Below are 21,772 nucleotides of genomic sequence, written 5' to 3' on the forward strand. Positions count from 1 at the left end.
TATAACACAGACACACGGGCATTCTGCATTATACTGTGCTGCGGTCATGACAATATAACACAGACACACAGGCATTCTGCATTATACTGTGCTGCGGTCATGACACTATAACACAGACACACAGGCATTCTGCATTATACTGTGCTGCGGTCATGACACTATAATACAGACACATGGGCATTCTCCATAATACTGTGCTGCGGTCATGACACTATAACACGGACATTCTCCATAATACTGTGCTGCGGTCATGACAATATAACACAGACACACAGGCATTCTGCATTATACTGTGCTGCGGTCATGACAATATAACACAGACATTCAGCCTTATACTGTGCTGCGGTCATGACACTGAAAGGTCTCTTTACTAAGCCTTGGATGGAGATAAAGTAGCTGGAGATAAAGTACCAGCCAATCAGATCCTAGCTGACATTTTTCAAACACAGCCCGTGGCATGGCAGTTAGGAACCGATTGTCTGGTACTTTATCTCCATCCAAATCTTAGTAAATAGACCCCTAAAACACAGACACACAGGCATTCTGCATAATACTGTGCTGCGGTCATGACAATATAACACAGACACACGGGCATTCTGCATAACACTGTGCTGCGGTCATGACAATATAACACAGACACACGGGCATTCTGCATAATACTGTGCTGCGGTCATGACACTAACACAGACACACAGGCATCCTGCATAATACTGTGCTACAGCCATGACAATATAACACACACACACATATATATATGGGCATTCTGCATAATACTGTGCTGCGGTCATGACAACATAACACACAGACAGACTGGGGACACAAACAGGATAACACGGCTGACTTTTTAGGCTCATATCATTACTTGGTCACCTATTTTTGGGCACCAATAGCATAGTATCAGGAGACGGAGTAATCACTAACACAGGGCAGCAGCGTCTCCAACACAGGCGTCCAGGCAGAGGAATATCCGTGTCGGGTTTGCGCTTTACATGGCCCACATCAGTAACACAAGGAACGATCCACAGAGACGCCATGTGAACACGACGACAGAAACAAATGATATTTAATAAGCAAACATCCTGCTGGCTTCTGGAAGCGCTTATCCTGTGTAATAAAGCAGCCGACGTCCAGAGACACAGTGAGGCTGGCTGCACACTGGAAATCGTGCATCGCATGTAGCGTTATCCAAATCTTGTGCTCACAGGGGGGAGTCAGTGTAGGACCTTCCACTGACCCCACTTGCAGTGATTGCCATTACATAGCTAGAGGAGAACGCTGCAAGACCATAAGCATATGTGCTTATGGGGGGGGGGTATGGGGAAACACTGTGCTATATATTATCTGTCTTTTAAACTAAGAAAAGACATCCCCAATCTGCTCACTACAGTTCTCTATTATGCAAACTCATGTATGTTCTTGATGTAATGAATTGCTTGTAATTGGCATTGCATGTGTGGGAAGTTGTTCAGTGAAACAGTTTTATTACTGCATGCTGTCTGGTGTTTACCTCCTTTGACCATTTGTGGTCAGGTGTACTATATCTTTTCATTTAGTGAGGTGTAGTCGTGGTGTAAAGGACAGAGTGTGATTCCTGATTGGGAGAGGGGAGGGGGAAACAAACAAACAAACACTGAACAACATCACCAAACAGGTAATTTCAACTTTAAACTTGTTATTTTTTGTACTGTCTGGACATGGCTACTAATAACAGATGCACAGACAAAATTCTTAAAGCTATGTGTGCAAATGCTAGGAGCTTAGGAGACAAAATTCCAGAGCTAATTGCGATAATGACAAGGGATAACCTGGATATTGTCGCAATTACTGATTCATAGTGCAATGAGAATCATGACTGGGACATAGCTATACCAGGATACAATTTATTTAGGAAGGATAGAATGGGAAGAATCGGAGGAGTGGTAGCAATGTATGTGAAATAAAGCATAAATGCTACTTTAATACAAAATGTTGAGGACAAAACTGAGGCCCTTTGGGTCACCACGGAAACTGGGGAGAAGGACATTATTCGTATTGGGGTGATCTATAGACCACCAGGCCAGTGGCAGAATTTGGACAGGAACCTATTGTTCGACATCTCTAAAATGGCTTTAAAGGGAGAAGTCATAATCATGGGAGACTTTAATTTACCTGATGTAAATTGGGAGGGGTCCTTTGCAAGTTCAGCTACAAGTAAATTCCTTACAGGGAGCATCTCTCAAGCAATTGGTGAGGGAGCCCACTCGCAAAGACTCAATATTAGATTTAATTCTTACAAATGGTGACAGGATATCAGACATATATGTGGGTGAGCACCTGGGATCCAGTGATCATCAAGCAGTATGGTTTAGTATAAAGACAGGATCCAACTCCTGTCACACAAAAACAAAGGTGTTGGATTTTAGAAATGCTGACTTTGCAAAAATGGGGAGATGTTTAAGTAATTCATTAGCGGACTGGAGGAACTTGGAAGGGGTGCAGGAGAGATGGTAAAAACTGAAAAGTGCAATACTAAGGGCAACAGACCTTTGTATCAAAAGGGTTAGGAAAAGCACCAGGAAAAGGAAGCCAGTGTGGTTCACAAAAGAAGTATCAACTAGTGTGAAAGCAAAAAAGATGGCTTTTAGGAAATACAAACAGACTCAAAATAATAATGACAAAGAGGTGTATCTTGACAGACGGAAGGATGCTAAGAAAGTGATCAGACGTGCAAAGGCAGAAGCTGAGGAGAAAATGGCCCAGTCAGTAGATAAATGGGGCAAAACTTTTTTTAAGTATATAAGTGAAAGGAGAAAATCAAATGGAGGAATAATAAGACTTAAGACAGAGAGTGAGAATTTGGTGGAGGGAGACAAGGCAATAGCAGATCACCTAAATAATTATTTTTGCTCAGTATTTACTACAGAAGGAGAAGGGAAGGGGACCCACTTATGTTGCTAGGACATTCATAAAAATAAGGTAGATGAAAATAAGATTTTACTCACCGGTAAATCTATTTCTCGTAGTCCGTAGTGGATGCTGGGAACTCCGTAAGGACCATGGGGAATAGCGGCTCCGCAGGAGACTGGGCACAACTAAAGAAAGCTTTAGGACTACCTGGTGTGCACTGGCTCCTCCCTCTATGACCCTCCTCCAGACCTCAGTTAGGATACTGTGCCCGGAAGAGCTGACACAATAAGGAAAGGATTTGGAATCCCGGGTAAGACTCATACCAGCCACACCAATCACACCGTATAACTCGTGATACTATACCCAGTTAACAGTACGAAATATAACTGAGCCTCTCAACAGATGGCTCAACAATAACTATATACAAGTATTGCAGACAATCCGCACTTGGGACGGGCGCCCAGCATCCACTACGGACTACGAGAAATAGATTTACCGGTGAGTAAAAATAAGAATTTACTTACCGATAATTCTATTTCTCGGAGTCCGTAGTGGATGCTGGGGCTCCTGAAAGGACCATGGGGAATAGCGGCTCCGCAGGAGACAGGGCACAAAAAGTAAAGCTTTATGATCAGGTGGTGTGTACTGGCTCCTCCCCCTATGACCCTCCTCCAAGCCTCAGTTAGGATACTGTGCCCGGACGAGCGTACACAATAAGGAAGGATTTATGAATCCCGGGTAAGACTCATACCAGCCACACCAATCACACCGTACAACCTGTGATCTAAACCCAGTTAACAGTATGATAACAGAGGAGCCTCTGAAAGATGGCTCCCTACAACAATAACCCGATTTAGGTAACAATAACTATGTACAATTATTGCAGATAATCCGCACTTGGGATGGGCGCCCAGCATCCACTACGGACTCAGAGAAATAGAATTATCGGTAAGTAAATTCTTATTTTCTCTATCGTCCTAGTGGATGCTGGGGTTCCTGAAAGGACCATGGGGATTATACCAAAGCTCCCAAACGGGCGGGAGAGTGCGGATGACTCTGCAGCACCGAATGAGAGAACTCCAGGTCCTCCTTAGCCAGGGTATCAAATTTGTAGAATTTTACAAACGTGTTCTCCCCCGACCACGTAGCCGCTCGGCAGAGTTGTAATGCCGAGACCCCTCGGGCAGCCGCCCAAGAAGAACCCACCTTCCTTGTGGAGTGGGCATTTACAGATTTTGGCTGTGGCAGGCCTGCCACAGAATGTGCAAGCTGAATCGTACTACAAATCCAGCGCGCAATAGTCTGCTTAGACGCAGGAGCGCCCAACTTGTTGGGAGCATATAGTATAAACAGTGAGTCAGATTTCCTGACTCCAGCTGTCCTTGAAAAGTATATTTTTAAAGCTCTGACAACGTCCAACAACTTGGAGTCCTCCAAGTCGCTTGTAGCCGCAGGCACTACAATAGGCTGGTTCAGATGAAATGCTGACACCACCTTAGGGAGAAAATGCGGACGAGTCCGCAGTTCTGCCCTGTCCGAATGTAAAATCAGATATGGGCTTTTGTAAGATAAAGCTGCCAGTTCTGACACTCTCCTGGCCGAAGCCAGGGCTAGTAGCATGGTCACTTTCCATGTGAGATATTTCAAATCCACATTTTTTAGTGGTTCAAACCAATGAGATTTGAGAAAGTCCAAAACAACATTGAGATCCCACGGTGCCACTGGAGGCACCACAGGGGGCTGTATATGCAGTACTCCCTTAACAAAGGTCTGGACTTCAGGAACTGAAGCCAATTCTTTCTGGAAGAAAATCGACAGGGCCGAAATTTGAACCTTAATAGATCCCAATTTGAGACCCATAGACAATCCTGATTGCAGGAAATGTAGGAATCGACCCAGTTGAAATTCCTCCGTCGGAGCACTCCGATCCTCGCACCACGCAACATATTTTCGCCAAATGCGGTGATAATGTTGCGCGGTTACTTCCTTCCTTGCTTTAATCAAGGTAGGAATGACTTCTTCCGGAATGCCTTTTCCCTTTAGGATCCGGCGTTCAACCGCCATGCCGTCAAACGCAGCCGCGGTAAGTCTTGAAACAGACAGGGACCCTGCTGAAGCAGGTCCCTTCTCAGAGGTAGAGGCCACGTATCCTCCGTGATCATCTCTTGAAGTTCCGGGTACCAAGTCCTTCTTGGCCAATCCGGAGCCACTAGTATCGTTCTTACGCCTCTTTGCCGTATAATTCTCAATACTTTTGGTATGAGAGGCAGAGGAGGAAACACATACACCGACTGGTACACCCAAGGCGTTACCAGCGCGTCCACAGCTATTGCCTGCGGATCTCTTGACCTGGCGCAATACCTGTCCAGTTTTTTGTTGAGGCGAGACGCCATCATGTCCACCATTGGTCTTTCCCAACGGGTTACAAGCATGTGGAAAACTTCTGGATGAAGTCCCCACTCTCCCGGGTGAAGGTCGTGTCTGCTGAGGAAGTCTGCTTCCCAGTTGTCCACTCCCAGGATGAACACTGCTGACAGTGCTATCACATGATTCTCCGCCCAGCGAAGAATCCTTGCAGCTTCTGCCATTGCACTCCTGCTTCTTGTGCCGCCCTGTCTGTTTACATGGGCGACTGCCGTGATGTTGTCCGACTGGATCAACACCGGTTTTCCTTGAAGCAGAGGTTCTGCCTGGCTTAGAGCATTGTAGATTGCTCTTAGTTCCAGAATGTTTATGTGAAGAGACGTTTCCAGGCTCGACCACACGCCCTGGAAGTTTCTTCCTTGTGTGACTGCTCCCCAGCCTCTCAGGCTGGCGTCCGTGGTCACCAGGATCCAATCCTGTATGCCGAATCTGCGGCCCTCCAATAGATGAGCACTCTGCAACCACCACAGAAGAGATACCCTTGTCCTTGGAGACAGGGTTATCCGCTGGTGCATCTGAAGATGCGACCCTGACCATTTGTCCAGCAGATCCCTCTGGAAAACTCTTGCGTGGAATCTGCCGAATGGAATTGCTTCGTAAGAAGCCACCATTTTTCCCAGGACTCTTGTGCATTGATGTACAGACACCTTTCCTGGTTTTAGGAGGTTCCTGACAAGTTCGGATAACTCCTTGGCTTTTTCCTCCGGGAGAAAAACCTTTTTCTGAACCGTGTCCAGAATCATCCCTAAGAACAGCAGACGTGTTGTCGGAATTAACTGGGATTTTGGAATATTCAGAATCCACCCGTGCTGCTTTAGCACTTCTTGAGACAGTGCTAGTCCCATCTCTAGCTGTTCTCTGGACCTTGCCCTTATTAGGAGATCGTCCAAGTATGGGATAATTAATACGCCTTTTCTTCGAAGAAGAATCATCATCTCGGCCATTACCTTGGTAAAGACCCGAGGTGCCGTGGACAATCCAAACGGCAGCGTCTGAAACTGATAGTGACAGTTCTGTACGACGAACCTGAGGTACCCCTGGTGTGAGGGGTAAATTGGAACGTGGAGATACGCATCCTTGATGTCCAAGGATACCATAAAGTCCCCTTCTTCCAGGTTCGCTATCACTGCTCTGAGTGACTCCATCTTGAACTTGAACTTTTTTTATGTACAGGTTCAAGGATTTCAGATTTAGAATAGGTCTTACCGAGCCATCCGGCTTCGGTACCACAAATAGAGTGGAATAATACCCCTTTCCTTGTTGTAAAAGGGGTACCTTGACTATCACCTGCTGAGAGTACAGCTTGTGAATGGCTTCCAAGACCGTCACCCTGTCGGAGGGGGACGTTGGTAAAGCAGACTTCCGGAAACGGCGAGGTGGAGACGTCTCTAGTTCCAACCTGTAACCCTGAGATATTATCTGCAGGATCCAGGGATCCACCTGCGAGTGAGCCCACTGCGCGCTGAAATTCTTGAGACGACCCCCCACCGCCCCCGAGTCCGCTTGAGAAGCCCCAGCGTCATGCTGAGGCTTTTGTAGAAGCGGGGGAGGGCTTCTGTTCCTGGGAAGGAGCTGCCTGTTGCAGTCTCTTCCCCTTTCCTCTGCCTCGTGGCAGATATGAATATCCCTTTGCTCTCTTGTTTTTAAAGGAACGAAAGGGCTGCGGCTGAAAAGTCGGTGTCTTTTTCTGCTGGGGAGTGACTTGAGGTAAAAAGGTGGATTTCCCGGCTGTAGCCGTGGCCACCAAATCCGATAGACCAACACCAAATAACTCCTCCCCTTTATACGGCAAAACTTCCATATGCCGTTTTGAGTCCGCATCACCTGACCACTGTCGCGTCCATAAACTTCTTCTGGCCGAAATGGACATAGCACTTACCCGTGATGCCAGTGTGCAAATATCCCTCTGTGCATCACGCATATAAAGAAACGCATCCTTTATTTGCTCTAAAGACAGTAAAACATTGTCCCTATCCAGGGTATCAATATTTTCAATCAGGGACTCTGACCAAGCTACCCCAGCACTGCACATCCAGGCTGTCGCTATAGCTGGTCGTAGTATAACACCTGTATGTGTGTATATACTTTTTTGGATATTTTCCATCCTCCTATCTGCTGGATCTTTAAGTGCGGCCGTCTCAGGAGAGGGTAACGCCACTTGTTTTGATAAGCGTGTGAGCGCCTTGTCCACCCTAGGAGGTGTTTCCCAGCGCGCCCTAACCTCTGGCGGGAAAGGGTATAAAGCCAATAACTTCTTTGAAATTAGCAGTTTTTTATCGGGGGCAACCCACGCTTCATCACACACCTCATTTAATTCATCTGATTCAGGAAAAACTATAGGTAGTTTTTTCACACCCCACATAATACCCTGTTTTGTGGTACCTGTAGTATCAGCAATATGTAACGCCTCCTTCATTGCCAAAATCATATAACGTGTGGCCCTACTGGAAAATACGGTTGATTCGTCACCGTCGCCACTGGAATCAGTGCCTGTGTCTGGGTCCGTGTCGACCGACTGAGGTAACGGGCGTTTTACAGCCCCTGACGGTGTTTGAGGCGCCTGGACAGGTGCTGATTGATTGTCCGGCCGTCTCATGTCGTCAAACGACTGCTTTAGCGTGTTGACACTATCCCGTAATTCCATAAATAAAGCCATCCATTCTGGTGTCGACTCCCTAGGGGGTGACATCCCCATATTTGGCAATTGCTCCGCCTCCACACCAATATCGTCCTCATACATGTCGACACACACGTACCGACACACAGCAGACACACAGGGAATGCTCTTAAAGAAGACAGGACCCCACTAGCCCTTTGGGGAGACAGAGGGAGAGTTTGCCAGCACACACCAAAAGCGCTATATATGACAGGGATAGCCTTATAATAAGTGCTCCCTATATAGCTGCTTTAATATATATAATTTTGCCACAATTTTGCCCCCCCTCTCTTGTTTTACCCTGTTTCTGTAGTGCAGTGCAGGGGAGAGCCTGGGAGCCTTCCTGACCAGCGGAGCTGTGTGAGGAAAATGGCGCTGTGTGCTGAGGAGATAGGCCCCGCCCCTTTTTCGGCAGGCTCGTCTCCCGCTCTTTAACGGATTCTGGCAGGGGTTAAATATCTCCATATAGCCCCCGGAGGCTATATGTGAGGTATTTTATGCCAAAAAATAGGTTTACATTGCTTCCCAGGGCGCCCCCCCCCAGCGCCCTGCACCCTCAGTGACTGCCGTGTGAAGTGTGCTGAGAGTAATGGCGCACAGCTGCAGTGCTGTGCGCTACCTTAAGAAGACTGAGGAGTCTTCTGCCGCCGATTCTGGACCTTCTTCTCTTTTCAGCATCTGCAAGGGGGCCGGCGGCGAGGCTCCGGTGACCATCCAGGCTGTACCTGTGATCGTCCCTCTGGAGCTAATGTCCAGTAGCCAAAGAAGCCAATCCATCCTGCACGCAGGTGAGTTCACTTCTTCTCCCCTAAGTCCCTCGTTGCAGTGATCCTGTTGCCAGCAGGACTCACTGTAAAATAAAAAACCTAAGCTAAACTTTTCTAAGCAGCTCTTTAGGAGAGCCACCTAGATTGCACCCTTCTCGGACGGGCACAAAAACCTAACTGAGGCTTGGAGGAGGGTCATAGGGGGAGGAGCCAGTACACACCACCTGATCATAAAGCTTTACTTTTTGTGCCCTGTCTCCTGCGGAGCCGCTATTCCCCATGGTCCTTTCAGGAACCCCAGCATCCACTAGGACGATAGAGAAATCTTATTTTCTCTAACGTCCTAAGTGGATGCTGGGAACTCCGTAAGGACCATGGGGATTATACCAAAGCTCCCAAACTGGCGGGAGAGTGCGGATGACTCTGCAGCACCGAATGAGCGAACTCTAGGTCCTCCTCAGCCAGGGTATCAAACTTGTAGAATTTAGCAAATGTGTTTGACCCCGACCAAGTAGCTGCTCGGCAAAGTTGTAAAGCCGAGACCCCTCGGGCAGCCGCCCAAGAAGAGCCCACCTTCCTCGTGGAATGGGCTTTTACAGATTTAGGATGCGGCAGTCCAGCCGCAGAATGTGCAAGTTGAATCGTGTTACAGATTCAGCGAGCAATAGTCTGCTTTGAAGCAGGCGCACCCAACTTGTTGGGTGCATGCAGGATAAATAGCGAGTCAGTCTTTCTGACTCCAACTGTCCTGGAAACATAGATTTTTAGGGCCCGGACTACGTCCAGCAACTTGGAATCCTCCAAGTCACGAGTAGCCGCAGGTACCACAATAGGCTGGTTCAAATGAAAAGCTGAAACCACCTTTGGGAGAAATTGGGGACGAGTCCTCAATTCCGCCCTATCCATATGGAAAATCAGATAAGGGCTTTTACATGATAAAGCCGCCAATTCTGACACACGCCTGGCCGAAGCCAAGGCCAACAGCATGACCACTTTCCACGTGAGATATTTTAAATCCACGGTTTTAAGTGGTTCAAACCAATGTGACTTTAGGAAATTCAACACCACGTTGAGATCCCAAGGTGCCACTGGGGGCACAAAAGGGGGCTGAATATGCAGCACTCCCTTAACAAATGTCTGAACTTCAGGTAGTGAAGCCAGTTCTTTCTGGAAGAAAATCGATAGAGCCGAAATCTGGACCTTAATGGAACCCAATTTTAGGCCCATAGTCACCCCTGACTGTAGGAAGTGCAGAAAACGGCCCAGCTGAAATTCCTCCGTTGGGGCCTTCCTGGCCTCACACCACGCAACATATTTTCGCCATATGCGGCGATAATGGTTTGCGGTCACTTCTTTCCTAGCTTTAATCAGCGTAGGGATGACTTCCTCCGGAATGCCCTTTTCCTTCAGGATCCGGCGTTCAACCGCCATGCCGTCAAACGCAGCCGCGGTAAGTCTTGGAACAGACAGGGCCCCTGCAGCAGCAGGTCCTGTCTGAGCGGCAGAGGCCATGGGTCCTCTGAGATCACCTCTTGAAGTTCTGGGTACCAAGCTCTTCTTGGCCAATCCGGAACAATGAGTATAGTTCTTACTCCTCTTCGTCTTATTATCCTCAGTACCTTGGGTATGAGAGGAAGAGGAGGGAACACATAAACCGACTGGTACACCCACGGTGTCACTAGAGCGTCCACAGCTATTGCCTGAGGGTCTCTCGACCTGGCGCAAAATCTTTCTAGCTTTTTGTTGAGGCGGGACGCCATCATGTCCACCAGTGGCCTTTCCCAGCGATTTACAATCAGCTGAAAGACTTCTGGATGAAGTCCCCACTCTCCCGGGTGGAGGTCGTGCCTGCTGAGGAAGTCTGCTTCCCAGTTATCCACTCCCGGAATGAACACTGCTGACAGTGCTAACACGTGATTTTCTGCCCATCGGAGAATCCTTGTGGCTTCTGCCATCGCCGTCCTGCTTCTCGTGCCGCCCTGTCGGTTTACATGGGCGACCGCCGTGATGTTGTCTGACTGGATCAGTACCGGCTGGTTTTGAAGCAGGGGTCTTGCCTGACTTAGGGCATTGTAGATGGCCCTTAGTTCCAGAATATTTATGTGTAGGGAAATCTCCTGGCTTGACCATAGCCCTTGGAAGTTTCTTCCCTGTGTGACTGCCCCCCAGCCTCGAAGGCTGGCATCCGTGGTCACCAGGACCCAGTCCTGTATGCCGAATCTGCGGCCCTCTAGAAGATGAGCACTCTGCAGCCACCACAGCAGACACACCCTGGTACTTGGAGACAGGGTTATCAGCCGATGCATCTGAAGATGGGATCCGGACCACTTGTCCAACAGATCCCACTGAAAGATTCTTGCATGGAACCTGCCGAATGGAATTGCTTCGTAGGAAGCTACCATTTTACCCAGAACTCGCGTGCAGTGATGCACCGAGACCTGTTTTGGTTTCAGGAGATCTCTGACTAGAGACGACAACTCCTTGGCTTTCTCCTCCGGGAGAAACACCCTTTTCTGGTCTGTGTCCAGAACCATCCCCAGAAACAGTAGACGTGTCGTAGGAACCAGCTGTGACTTTGGAATATTCAGAATCCAACCGTGCTGTTGTAGCACCTCCCGAGATAATGCTACCCAAACCAACAACTGCTCCCTGGACCTCGCCTTTATAAGGAGACCGTCCAAGTATGGGATAATTAAAACTCCCTTTTTTCGAAGGAGTATCATCATTTCGGCCATTACCTTGGTAAATACCCTCGGTGCCGTGGACAGACCAAACGGCAACGTCTGGAATTGGTAATGACAGTCCTGTACCACAAATCTGAGGTACTCCTGGTGAGGAAGGTAAATGGGGACATGTAGGTAAGCATCCTTGATGTCCAGTGATACCATGTAATCCCCTTCCTCCAGGCTTGAAATAACCGCCCTGAGCGATTCCATCTTGAACTTGAACCTTTTTATATAGGTGTTCAAGGATTTCAAATTTAAAATGGGTCTCACCGAACCGTCCGGTTTCGGTACCACAAACATTGTGGAATAGTAACCCCTTCCTTGTTGAAGGAGGGGTACCTTGACTATCACCTGCTGCGAATACAGCTTATGAATTGCCTCCAGCACTACCTCCTTGTCCGGGGGAGCTGTTGGCAAGGCAGATTTGAGGAAACGGCGAGGGGGAGACGTCTCGAATTCCAGCTTGTACCCCTGAGTTACTACTTGTAGAATCCAGGGATCCACCCGTGAGCGAGCCCACTGGTCGCTGAAGTTCTTGAGACGGGCCCCCACCGTACCTGGCTCCGCCTGTGGAGCCCCAGCGTCATGCGGTGGACTTAGAGGAAGCGGGGGAGGGCTTTTGTTCCTGGGAACTGGCTGTATGCTGCAGCTTTTTCCCTCTACCTCTGCCTCTGGGCAGAAAGGACGCGCCTTTAACCCGCTTGCCTTTCTGGGGCCGAAAGGACTGTACCTGATAATACGGTGCTTTCTTTGGCTGTGAGGGAACATGGGGTAAAAATGCTGACTTCCCAGCTGTCGCTGTGGAAACGAGGTCCGAGAGACCATCCCCAAACAACTCCTCACCCTTGTAAGGCAAAACTTCCATGTGCATTTTAGAATCTGCATCCCCTGTCCACTGCCGAGTCCATAAACCCCTCCTGGCAGAAATGGACATTGCACTTATTTTAGATGCCAGCCGGCAAATATCCCTCTGTGCATCTCTCATGTATAAGACTGCGTCTTTAATATGCTCTATGGTTAGCAATATAGTGTCCCTGTCTAAGGTATCAATATTTTCTGACAGGGAATCTGACCACGCAGCTGCAGCACTGCACATCCATGCTGAAGCAATAGCTGGTCTCAGTATAATACCTGAGTGTGTATAAACAGACTTCAGGATAGCCTCCTGCTTCCTATCAGCAGGCTCCTTTAGGGTGGCCGTGTCCGGAGACGGTAGTGCCACCTTCTTTGACAGGCGTGTGAGCGCTTTATCTACCCTAGGGGATGTCTCCCAACGTGACCTATCCTCTGGCGTGAAAGGGTACGCCATTAGTAACTTTTTAGAAATTACTAGTTTCTTATCGGGGGAAGCCCACGCTTCTTCACACACTTCATTTAATTCATCAGAAGGGGGAAAAACCACTGGTAGTTTTTTCTCCCCAAACATAATACCCTTTTTTGTGGTACCTGGGGTAATATCAGAAATGTGCAACACATTTTTCATTGCCGTAATCATGTAACGTGTGGCTCTATTGGAATGTACACTAGTCTCATCATCGTCGACACTGGAGTCAGTATCTGTGTCGGCATCTGTGTCTGCCATCTGAGGTAGCAGGCGTTTTAGAGCCCCTGATGGCTTTTGAGACGTCTGGGCAGGCACGGGCTAAGAAGCCGGCTGTCCCACATCTGATATGTCGTCAAACCTTTTATGTAAGGAGTTGACACGGTCGCGTAATTCCTTCCACATATCCATCCACTCAGGTGTCGACCCCGCAGGGGGTGACATCACATTTATCGGCACCTGCTCCGCCTCCACATAAGCCTCCTCATCAAACATGTCGACACAGCCGTACCGACACACCGCACACACACAGGGACAAAGCCCTTTGGGGAGACAGAGAGAGAGTATGCCAGCACACACCAGAGCGCTATATAAAACAAGGATACACACTACACAGTGATTTTACCCCTTATAGCTGCTTATATATCACAGATTGCGCCTAAATTTAGTGCACCCCCTCTCTTTTTTACCCTATGTAGTCTGGAACTGCAGGGGAGAGCCTGGGGAGCGATCCTTCCAGCGGAGCTGTGAGGGAAAATGGCGCCAGTGTGCTGAGGGAGATAGCCCCGCCCCTTTTCCGGCGGGCTTCTCCCGCTTTTTTTATACAGTTATGGCAGGGGATTTTACACATATATAGTCTTAAAGGCTATATTATGTGTTAATTTGCCAAGTAAGGTACTTATATTGCAGCCCAGGGCGCCCCCCCCCCCCCCCCCCAACGCCCTGCACCCATCAGTGACCGTAGTATGTGGTGTGCCTGGGGAGCAATGGCGCACAGCTGCAGTGCTGTGCGCTACCTTAATGAAAACCGAAGTCTTCTGCCGCCGATTTCCAGGAACGTCTTCTTGCTTCTGGCTCTGCTAGGGGACGGCGGCGCGGCTCCGGGACCGGACGACCGAGGCTGGGCCTGTGTTCGATCCCTCTGGAGCTAATGGAGTCCAGTAGCCTAGAAGCCCAAGCTAGCTGCAAGCAGGTAGGTTCGCTTCTCTCCCCTAGGTCCCTCGTAGCAGTGAGTCTGTTGCCAGCAGATCTCACTGAAAATAAAAAAACTAAATATTACTTTCTTTCTAAGAGCTCAGGAGAGCCCCTAGTGTGCATCCAGCTCGGCCGGGCACAAAATTCTAACTGGGGTCTGGAGGAGGGTCATAGAGGGAGGAGCCAGTGCACACCAGGTAGTCCTAAAGCTTTCTTTAGTTGTGCCCAGTCTCCTGCGGAGCCGCTATTCCCCATGGTCCTTACGGAGTTCCCAGCATCCACTTAGGACGTTAGAGAAAGTACATTTACAGAGGAGAAGGTCCTAACTGAACTTTCAAAACTAAAAGTGGATAAATCAATGGGGCCAGATGGGATACACCCAAGGATACTAAAAGAGATAAAAGATGTGCTGGTGGCACCATTAACAGAATTATTTAACCAGTCACTAAATACAGGTGCCATTCCAGAGGACTGGAAAAGAGCAAATGTAGTTCCATTGTACAAAGGTGGAAGCAAGGAAGAAGCAAGTAACTACAGACCAGTAAGCCTTACATCAGTAGTAGGGAAAGTAATGGAAAAACTACTAAAAGAAAGAGTTGTGGAATAGCTTAAATCAAACAACTTACAGGATCCAAAACAGCATGGATTTACTGATGGGAGATCATGCCAAACAAATCTTATTGACTTTTTTGACTCTGTGATGAAAATAATAGATCAAGGGGGATCTGTAGATGTAGCATATCTAGACTTTAGTAAGGCATTTGACACTGTCCCACATCGCAGACTGATAAATAAACTTGAAAGTGTGGGGGTGGATTATAAAATAGTTAAATGGATAAGAACCCGGTTGCAGGATAGGAAACAGACAGTTGTAGAAAATGGAGTGCTATCTATGGAGGGAAATGTTACCAGTGGAGTACCCCAGGGTTCTGTACTCGGACCAGTTCTCTTTAATATCTTTGTTGGTGACATTGCAAATGGTATTGAAGGGAAAGTATGCCTTTTTGCAGATGATACAAATATATGCAACAGGGTAGACACACCAGGAGGGGTAAAACAAATGATTGATGACCTAGCTAGGCTAGAAAAATGGTCAAGAACATGGCAACTACAGTTTAATTCTAAAAAATGCAAAATCATGCACTTGGGTCTCAAAAACCCAAAGGCTAAATATAGTATCAAGGGTACTATAATGGAAACTACTGAGGAGGAAACGGATATAGGAGTCACTATTTCAAGTGACTTAAAGGCAGGAAAGCAATGCAACAATTTGCAGCAATGAGAAAGGCAAGTCAGATGCTTGGTTGCATAGGGAGAGGAATCAGTAGCAGGAAAAGAGAAGTAATAATGCCACTGTATAGGTCATTGGTGCGGACTCATCTGGAATACTGTGTCCAGTTCTGGAGACCATATCTCCAGAAGGATATAAATACATTAGAGAGTGTACAAAGAAGGGCAACTAAAATGGTGCATGGCCTGCATCACAAAACTTAAAGATCTTAACATGTATAGTATGGAGGAGAGAAGGAAAAGGGGAGACATGATAGAAACTTTCAAATATACCAAAAGTTTTAACAAAGTTCAGGAGGGAAACATTCTTCAAAGGAAGAGAAGTATTCGAACTCGAGGACATACACTGAAACTGGAGGGAGGCAGGTTCAGGGGAAATTTGAGGAAAAATTATTTCACAGAAAGGGTAGTGGATAAGTGGAATAGCCTCCCATCAGAGGTGGTAGAAGCGAAGACTGTAGAGCAATTTAAACATGCTTGGGATAGGCATATGAATATCCTTACAAAGAATTAAGGTTCAAAAAGGGTTGCGATTACCTAAAGGATAAAAAAAATGGGCAGACTAGATGGGCCAAGTGGTTCTTATCTGCCGTCAAATTCTATGTTTCTATATAATAATCTGTTTATAAATAAATAGCTGTATGTTGATATGGCCACTAGAGGTCAGCAGAGCACATCATCCTGACCAACTCATGATAATGGCATTTAGAACTTCTGAAAGTGAAAGATCTTCACTGCATTACTAAGCAGAATATTACATGTACGTTACTGAGCGCAACGTGGGCTCTGCTCTCTCCTCCGGTGATTAAACCCCCATCAGCCACAGCAGGGATTAAATTAAAGCGGCTGATTAGCAACCATAGAGCCAGCAGCTGATGCAGAATGGTGAGTCAGCGCCTGGGGTCTCAGAAGAACCTTCGCCCTCCAGCCTGGCATAGAACAGCGTATGCTCTTCCCATTAGCCCTGACTGGCACAATGCACTGCTGCCCCCCGGTTATGATTGGTTAACATTATATAATAGCAATATTGGTTCTAGAGGCGGAGACAGAAGCATATTCCTCAGACAGAACGTGAGATTTATGGCGTGTATAACAGACATATATGGATGAGGGGTGCTAAACCTTAGAGAGAGAGAGATACAGTACCAGCCAATCAGCTCCTCACTGCCATGTTACAGGCTGTGTTTGATTGGCTGATACTTTCTCTCCACGGTTTAGTACATCTGCCCATTCACATAACCAGCACTCGTTCTCTGCATACAATGTGATAACGTCATAAGATTGGGATGTCACCAGAGGATATTGCAGTGACAGCAATGTGGGGCAACTACTCACCAGAAAGCACATGAAGTCTAGGGCCAGTACGGTTGGCACCCCCCCAAACGGTAGGCCCTGCAGTACGGTGCTGCGGATGCGGGCGCTGTAGCAGTAGTCCCTGGTGGTGGCATTGCTACAAGTGGTTCCTGTGCAAGAGGAAGTGGCTGTAGTGCCCATGGAGGCCAGGGAGCCAAGGAAAAATGGAGTCATGGCTACTTTATCATTCTCCGGCCTGCAAGGAAACATAAACAGAAGCAAGTTTAGAGAGTAGCAATTAGTTTAAAAAAAAAAAAAAAAAAACACAACAAAACCCCCCCAAAAAACCACCCTGCTTTTTTGGGTTTAAACAGGTTTTTTTTTTTTAAACCAATTTTTTTTATTTTTTTTGCATTAACGTATTAATGGAAAAAAAATAAAAGATAATCATGTTTATTATAATACTGCGAAACATTGCTATGTATAAGAAACCTTGATCTACCATATTTACGGGTATATGCAATTGCGGTCGAATTCCCGAAATTGTCGAAAAACGGGACTTTTTCACCCAAAAAAAAAATTTCGCCAATGCAATTCAGTACTTTTTGTCAAAAAAACGGACTTTACAAATTCGACTTTTCGAAATTCGACATTTCTGCAATGGTACAAATGCGGCAATTCGCCAAAAGTATATTCAATTGAAGTTTGGAAATTCGACAACAGTGCTTTTAGACAGTAAATTCGTCATTTTCAATCCGCCACACTTTGGTGGCGGAATCTAATAAAAAAAATTTAAAACCTGTTTTTTTTGGTGTTTTTTTTATTGGTCATAGCATATCTATTTATATTAGTAGGGATTAGGTACTTGGTTTGTCTTTTTTGGAGGCACAAGTATTATTTATATATTTGTAAAAAAAAAAAAATATTTTTTTTTTTTAAATGGAATGGTAAAAACCCGAAAAAAAATTGCGTGGGGTCCCCCCTCCTAAGCATAACCAGCCTCGGGCTCTTCGAGCCGGTCCTGGTTCTAAAAATCCGGGGGGAAAACGGACAGGGGATCCCCCGTATTTTTAAAACCAGCACCGGGCTCTGCGCCTGATGCAAAACATACGGGGGACAAAGAGTAGGGGTCCCCCGTATTTTTACACCAGAATCGGGCTCCACTAGCTGGACAGATAATGCCACAGCCGGGGGTCACTTTTATACAGCGCCCTGCGGCCGTGGCATTAAATATCCAACTAGTCACCCCTGGCCGGGGTACCCTGGAGTGGGGACCCCTTCAATCAAGGGGTCCCCCCCCCCCCCAGCCACCCAAGGGCCAGGGGTGACGCCCGAGGCTGTCCCCCCCCCCCCCCCCCCATCCAAGGGCTGCGGATGGTTCGCTGATAGCCTTGAGAAAATGTAAAGAATATTGTTTTTTTCAGTAGTACTACAAGTCCCAGCAAGCCTCCCCCGCAAGCTGGTACTTGGAGAACCACAAGTACCAGCATGCGGGAGAAAAACGGGCCCGCTGGTACCTGTAGTTCTACTGGGAAAAAAATACCCAAATAAAAACAGGATACGCACACCTTGAAAGTAAAACTTTATTACATACATGTCGACACACACACATACTTACCTATGTTGACACGACGTTCGGTCCACTTGTCCAAGCAGAATCCACGTGTACCTGTGAATAAAATTATACTCACCTGATCCAGTGTCCAGATTATAATCCTCGTACTTGGCAAAAAAACAAAAACGAACACCCGGACCAAAACGGACTGAAAGGGGTCCCATGTTTACACATGGGACCCCTTTCCCCGAATGCAGAGACCCCCCCGTGACTGCTGTCACAGAAAGGTCTCTTCAGCCAATCAGCGAGCGCAACGTCCTGGCACTCTGCTGATTGGCTATGCGCGTCTGAGCTGTCAGACAGCGCATTGCAAAGCCTCTCCATTATATTCAATGGTGGGAATTTTGCGGTCAGCGGTGAGGTCACCCGCGGTCAGCGGCTGACCGCGGGTAACCCCACCGCTGACGGCAAAGTTCCCACCATTGAAACTAATGGAGGGAGCTGTGCGATTGGCTGTATGCCAGCAGACGCGCATACAGCCAATCAGGTGAGTGCCTCGAAGTAGCGCTTCCTGATTGGCAGAAGGGACCTTCTGTGACAGCAGTCACGTGGGGTCCCGGCATTCGGGGAAAGAGGTCCCATGTGTAAACATGGGACCCCTTTCAGTCCGCCTGGTCCGGGTGTTTTTTTTTTGGCCAAGTACGTGGATTATAATCTGGACCCTGGATCAGGTGAGTATAATTTTCTTCACAGGTACCCAGGATTCTTCAGTGACGAGGGGGGTGTGGCAGTCGGTGGGTCAACATAGGTAAGTATGTCTGTGTCGGCAGGTGTGAAATAAAGTTTTACTTTCACGGTGTGTGTCTCCTGTTTTTATTTGGGTATTTTTTTTCCAGTAGGACTACAGGTACCAGCGGGCCCGTTTTTCTCCCGCATGCTGGTACTTTTGGTTCTCCAAGTACCAGCTTGCTGGGACTTGTAGTACTACTGGAAAAAGCAATATTCTTTACATTTTCTCAAGGCTATCAGCCCCCCATCCGCAGCCCTTGGATGGGGGGGGGGGGGGGGGGGACAGTCTCGGGCTTCACCCCTGGCCCTTGGGTGGCTGGGGGGGGGGGGGGGACCACTTGATTGAAGGGGTCCCCACTCCCCCAGGGTACCCCGGCCAGGGGTGACTAGTTGGATATTTAATGCCACGGCCGCAGGGCGCTGTATAAAAGTGACCCCCGGCTGTGGCATTATCTGTCCAGCTAGTGGAGCCCGATGCTGGTGTAAAAAAATACGGGGGACCCCTACTCTTTTTGTCCCCCGTATTTTTTGCACCAGCACCAGGCGCAGAGCCCGGTGCTGGTTTTAAAAATACGGGGGATCCCCCTGTCATTTCCCCCCCCCCGGATTTTTAGAACCAGGACCGGCTCGAAGAGCCAGAGGCTGGTTATGCTTTGGAGGGGGGACCCCACGCAATTTTTTTTCGTGTTTTTTCCCGTTTAAAAATCGGCTCAAAATCCGTCAAATCAGCCGTTTTTCGACAGCGGGACTGTCGAATCCGTTTTTTATTGAATATGGTGAATTTCGGCACCCACTTGCCGGAATTCGACGGTCGAATTGTGTCGAATTAAAAAACGGGCGAAAAATTGCCGCGATTCGCCGCTAATTGCATATACCCCTTAATGTTTTCTAACATTAACAATCCAAAGAAATTAGGCTTTGATATGATTTATTTGAAATCTTTCAATAATTCCAGGTTTAGACCAAACATAATTAAAACATGTAAAAAGTACTTTTCAGAGAGATGCACAAACACAAGAAAAGAAAGAGAGCCAAGCATTAGCACTGGATAGGTCAGTGTCATTAAACATTTTTTTTTATAAAAACACTAGTTTAGATGCCTTTTCAGTTCCCATGAAGATTAAACCATGAGGTGTTTTTCTGTGTATTGTCTGTTTAATGTGTTGTTGTTGTTTATTCTTTAAGATTGTGAGTGTTAACTGTGTTTTTTTCCTGTCCTATGGGAATATTGGGGTAGAGAGTTTGATGCTAGGCAGATTTAGCACCTCTTATCTGATTCACCTCCCTATATCTTTGTTGTGCGAGTGATTTGCTGCATTGGTTCAGCTTACTTAGAAGACCACAAGCAACAAGAATGTGGAATTTTTTTAAGAAGTCACAGCATATAAAAAAAAACAGAGTGTGTTTAAAAAAACATTTGGTTTAAACTGCCAACTCTAGTAGTAATAGATCATGTGTGTGGGCCCTTCTTCAGACTGGAACTGCCCCACCAGGGTCTAAGGAACCCACGTTTCTGCCCAAGGTAGCGGCACATAATTCCCTACCTACAGAACGGAAACAGGTGGGAACATTAGTGCCCAATGCCAAAGGCTCACCTGTATCCAGATACAATGACCCCAAGGGGCAGTGTCTCACCTGTACCCAGAGACAATGGGGTAAATGTATGAAGCAGTAATAAGAGTGGAGAAGTGAGCCAGTGGAGAAGTTGCCCATGACAACCAATCAGCATTGAAGTAACATTTATAATTTGCATACTATAAAATTATACAGAGCAGCCGATTGGTTGCCATGGGCAACTTCTCCACTGGCTCACTTCTCCACTCTTTTTACTGCTTCATACATTTACCCCAATGTCCCCAGGGGGCAGTGTCTCACCTGTATCTAGAGACAACGACCCCAGTGGGCAGTGTCTCACATGTACACAGACACAATGACCCCCGGGGGCAGTGTCTTACCTGTACACAGACACAATGAGCCCCGGGGGCAGTGTCTCACCTGTACACAGACACAATGAGCCCCGGGGGCAGTGTCTTACCTGTACACAGACACAATGAGCCCCGGGGGCAGTGTCTCACCTGTACACAAACACAATGACCCCGGAGCACTGCTCTTAATACAAGGGAAGAAACTGGTCAGCACGGTATATTAGTGCAAACCTGGACATGCCATCGCCACTGACGTCTCCGTAAAAAAATGAGATTAAGACTACAACCTGCTACATCGTTCTGGCACACAAACATGTTGCGGATACAGATTAATATGCTATTCTGATAATAACCAGCCATATTGTGGTGATGATAATAAAAATTAGAAGAAGCAAAGACCCACAAACATAAAATAAACAAAATCTCCCACAAAAGAACAACATTTAATCAAATGTTTATACCACTCTACGGTGACAGCGCGGATTTAGCTGGCAACAACGGGTCATGCGTTTATTTATTTGGCGTTTACCTAAACCGCTTTGTCTGCCGGTTACATGCCAGGGAGGACAATGCACTTAGAGGACACTGCTGGGAGCTTCGTCCGATGGCTTCAGTAGATGCACGACCCGGACGCCTAGCATACCATCCTATGTCCTGAAATACATTTTATACCGGCCGCTCCTGAGCTATACACAGCACTGTGCACAATACGCCAATGTCTGCAGGGCAATAAGGGGTTAACCAGCCAGCATCAGCTTGTGAGTCACAATCCTCCATCTCCTAGGTTACAGGAGTCCAGCCTAGGGGCCGATGACACATGGATGCCCTCACTGGGATGGTTAGGCTGCATGTATAATCCTATTTACAGAGCCCAGAGTAATGCACAATGCAGGTGCGCCGGCCTAGCTAAAGCATGCTCCAACCCAAAGAGCTGACGGTCTCATTG

General features: G+C 47.3%; 1 protein-coding gene across 4 annotated transcripts in view; it reads right to left on the reverse strand.

The window, feature by feature from the left end:
- Positions 1–21,772, reverse strand: part of TMEM63B (transmembrane protein 63B) — a 128,320-nt gene that overhangs the window by 70,305 nt on the left and 36,243 nt on the right. For all 4 annotated transcript variants that reach the window (XM_063918827.1, XM_063918828.1, XM_063918829.1 and 1 more), the window contains exon 2: positions 16,600–16,813. In XM_063918827.1, the coding sequence (XP_063774897.1) occupies positions 16,600–16,791 (192 nt within the window). In that variant the 5' untranslated portion in view covers positions 16,792–16,813. The remainder of the gene's footprint in view (positions 1–16,599; positions 16,814–21,772) is intronic.

Source organism: Pseudophryne corroboree, chromosome 4 (genome assembly GCF_028390025.1).
Source record: "Pseudophryne corroboree isolate aPseCor3 chromosome 4, aPseCor3.hap2, whole genome shotgun sequence".
Taxonomy (NCBI): Eukaryota; Metazoa; Chordata; class Amphibia; order Anura; family Myobatrachidae; genus Pseudophryne; species Pseudophryne corroboree.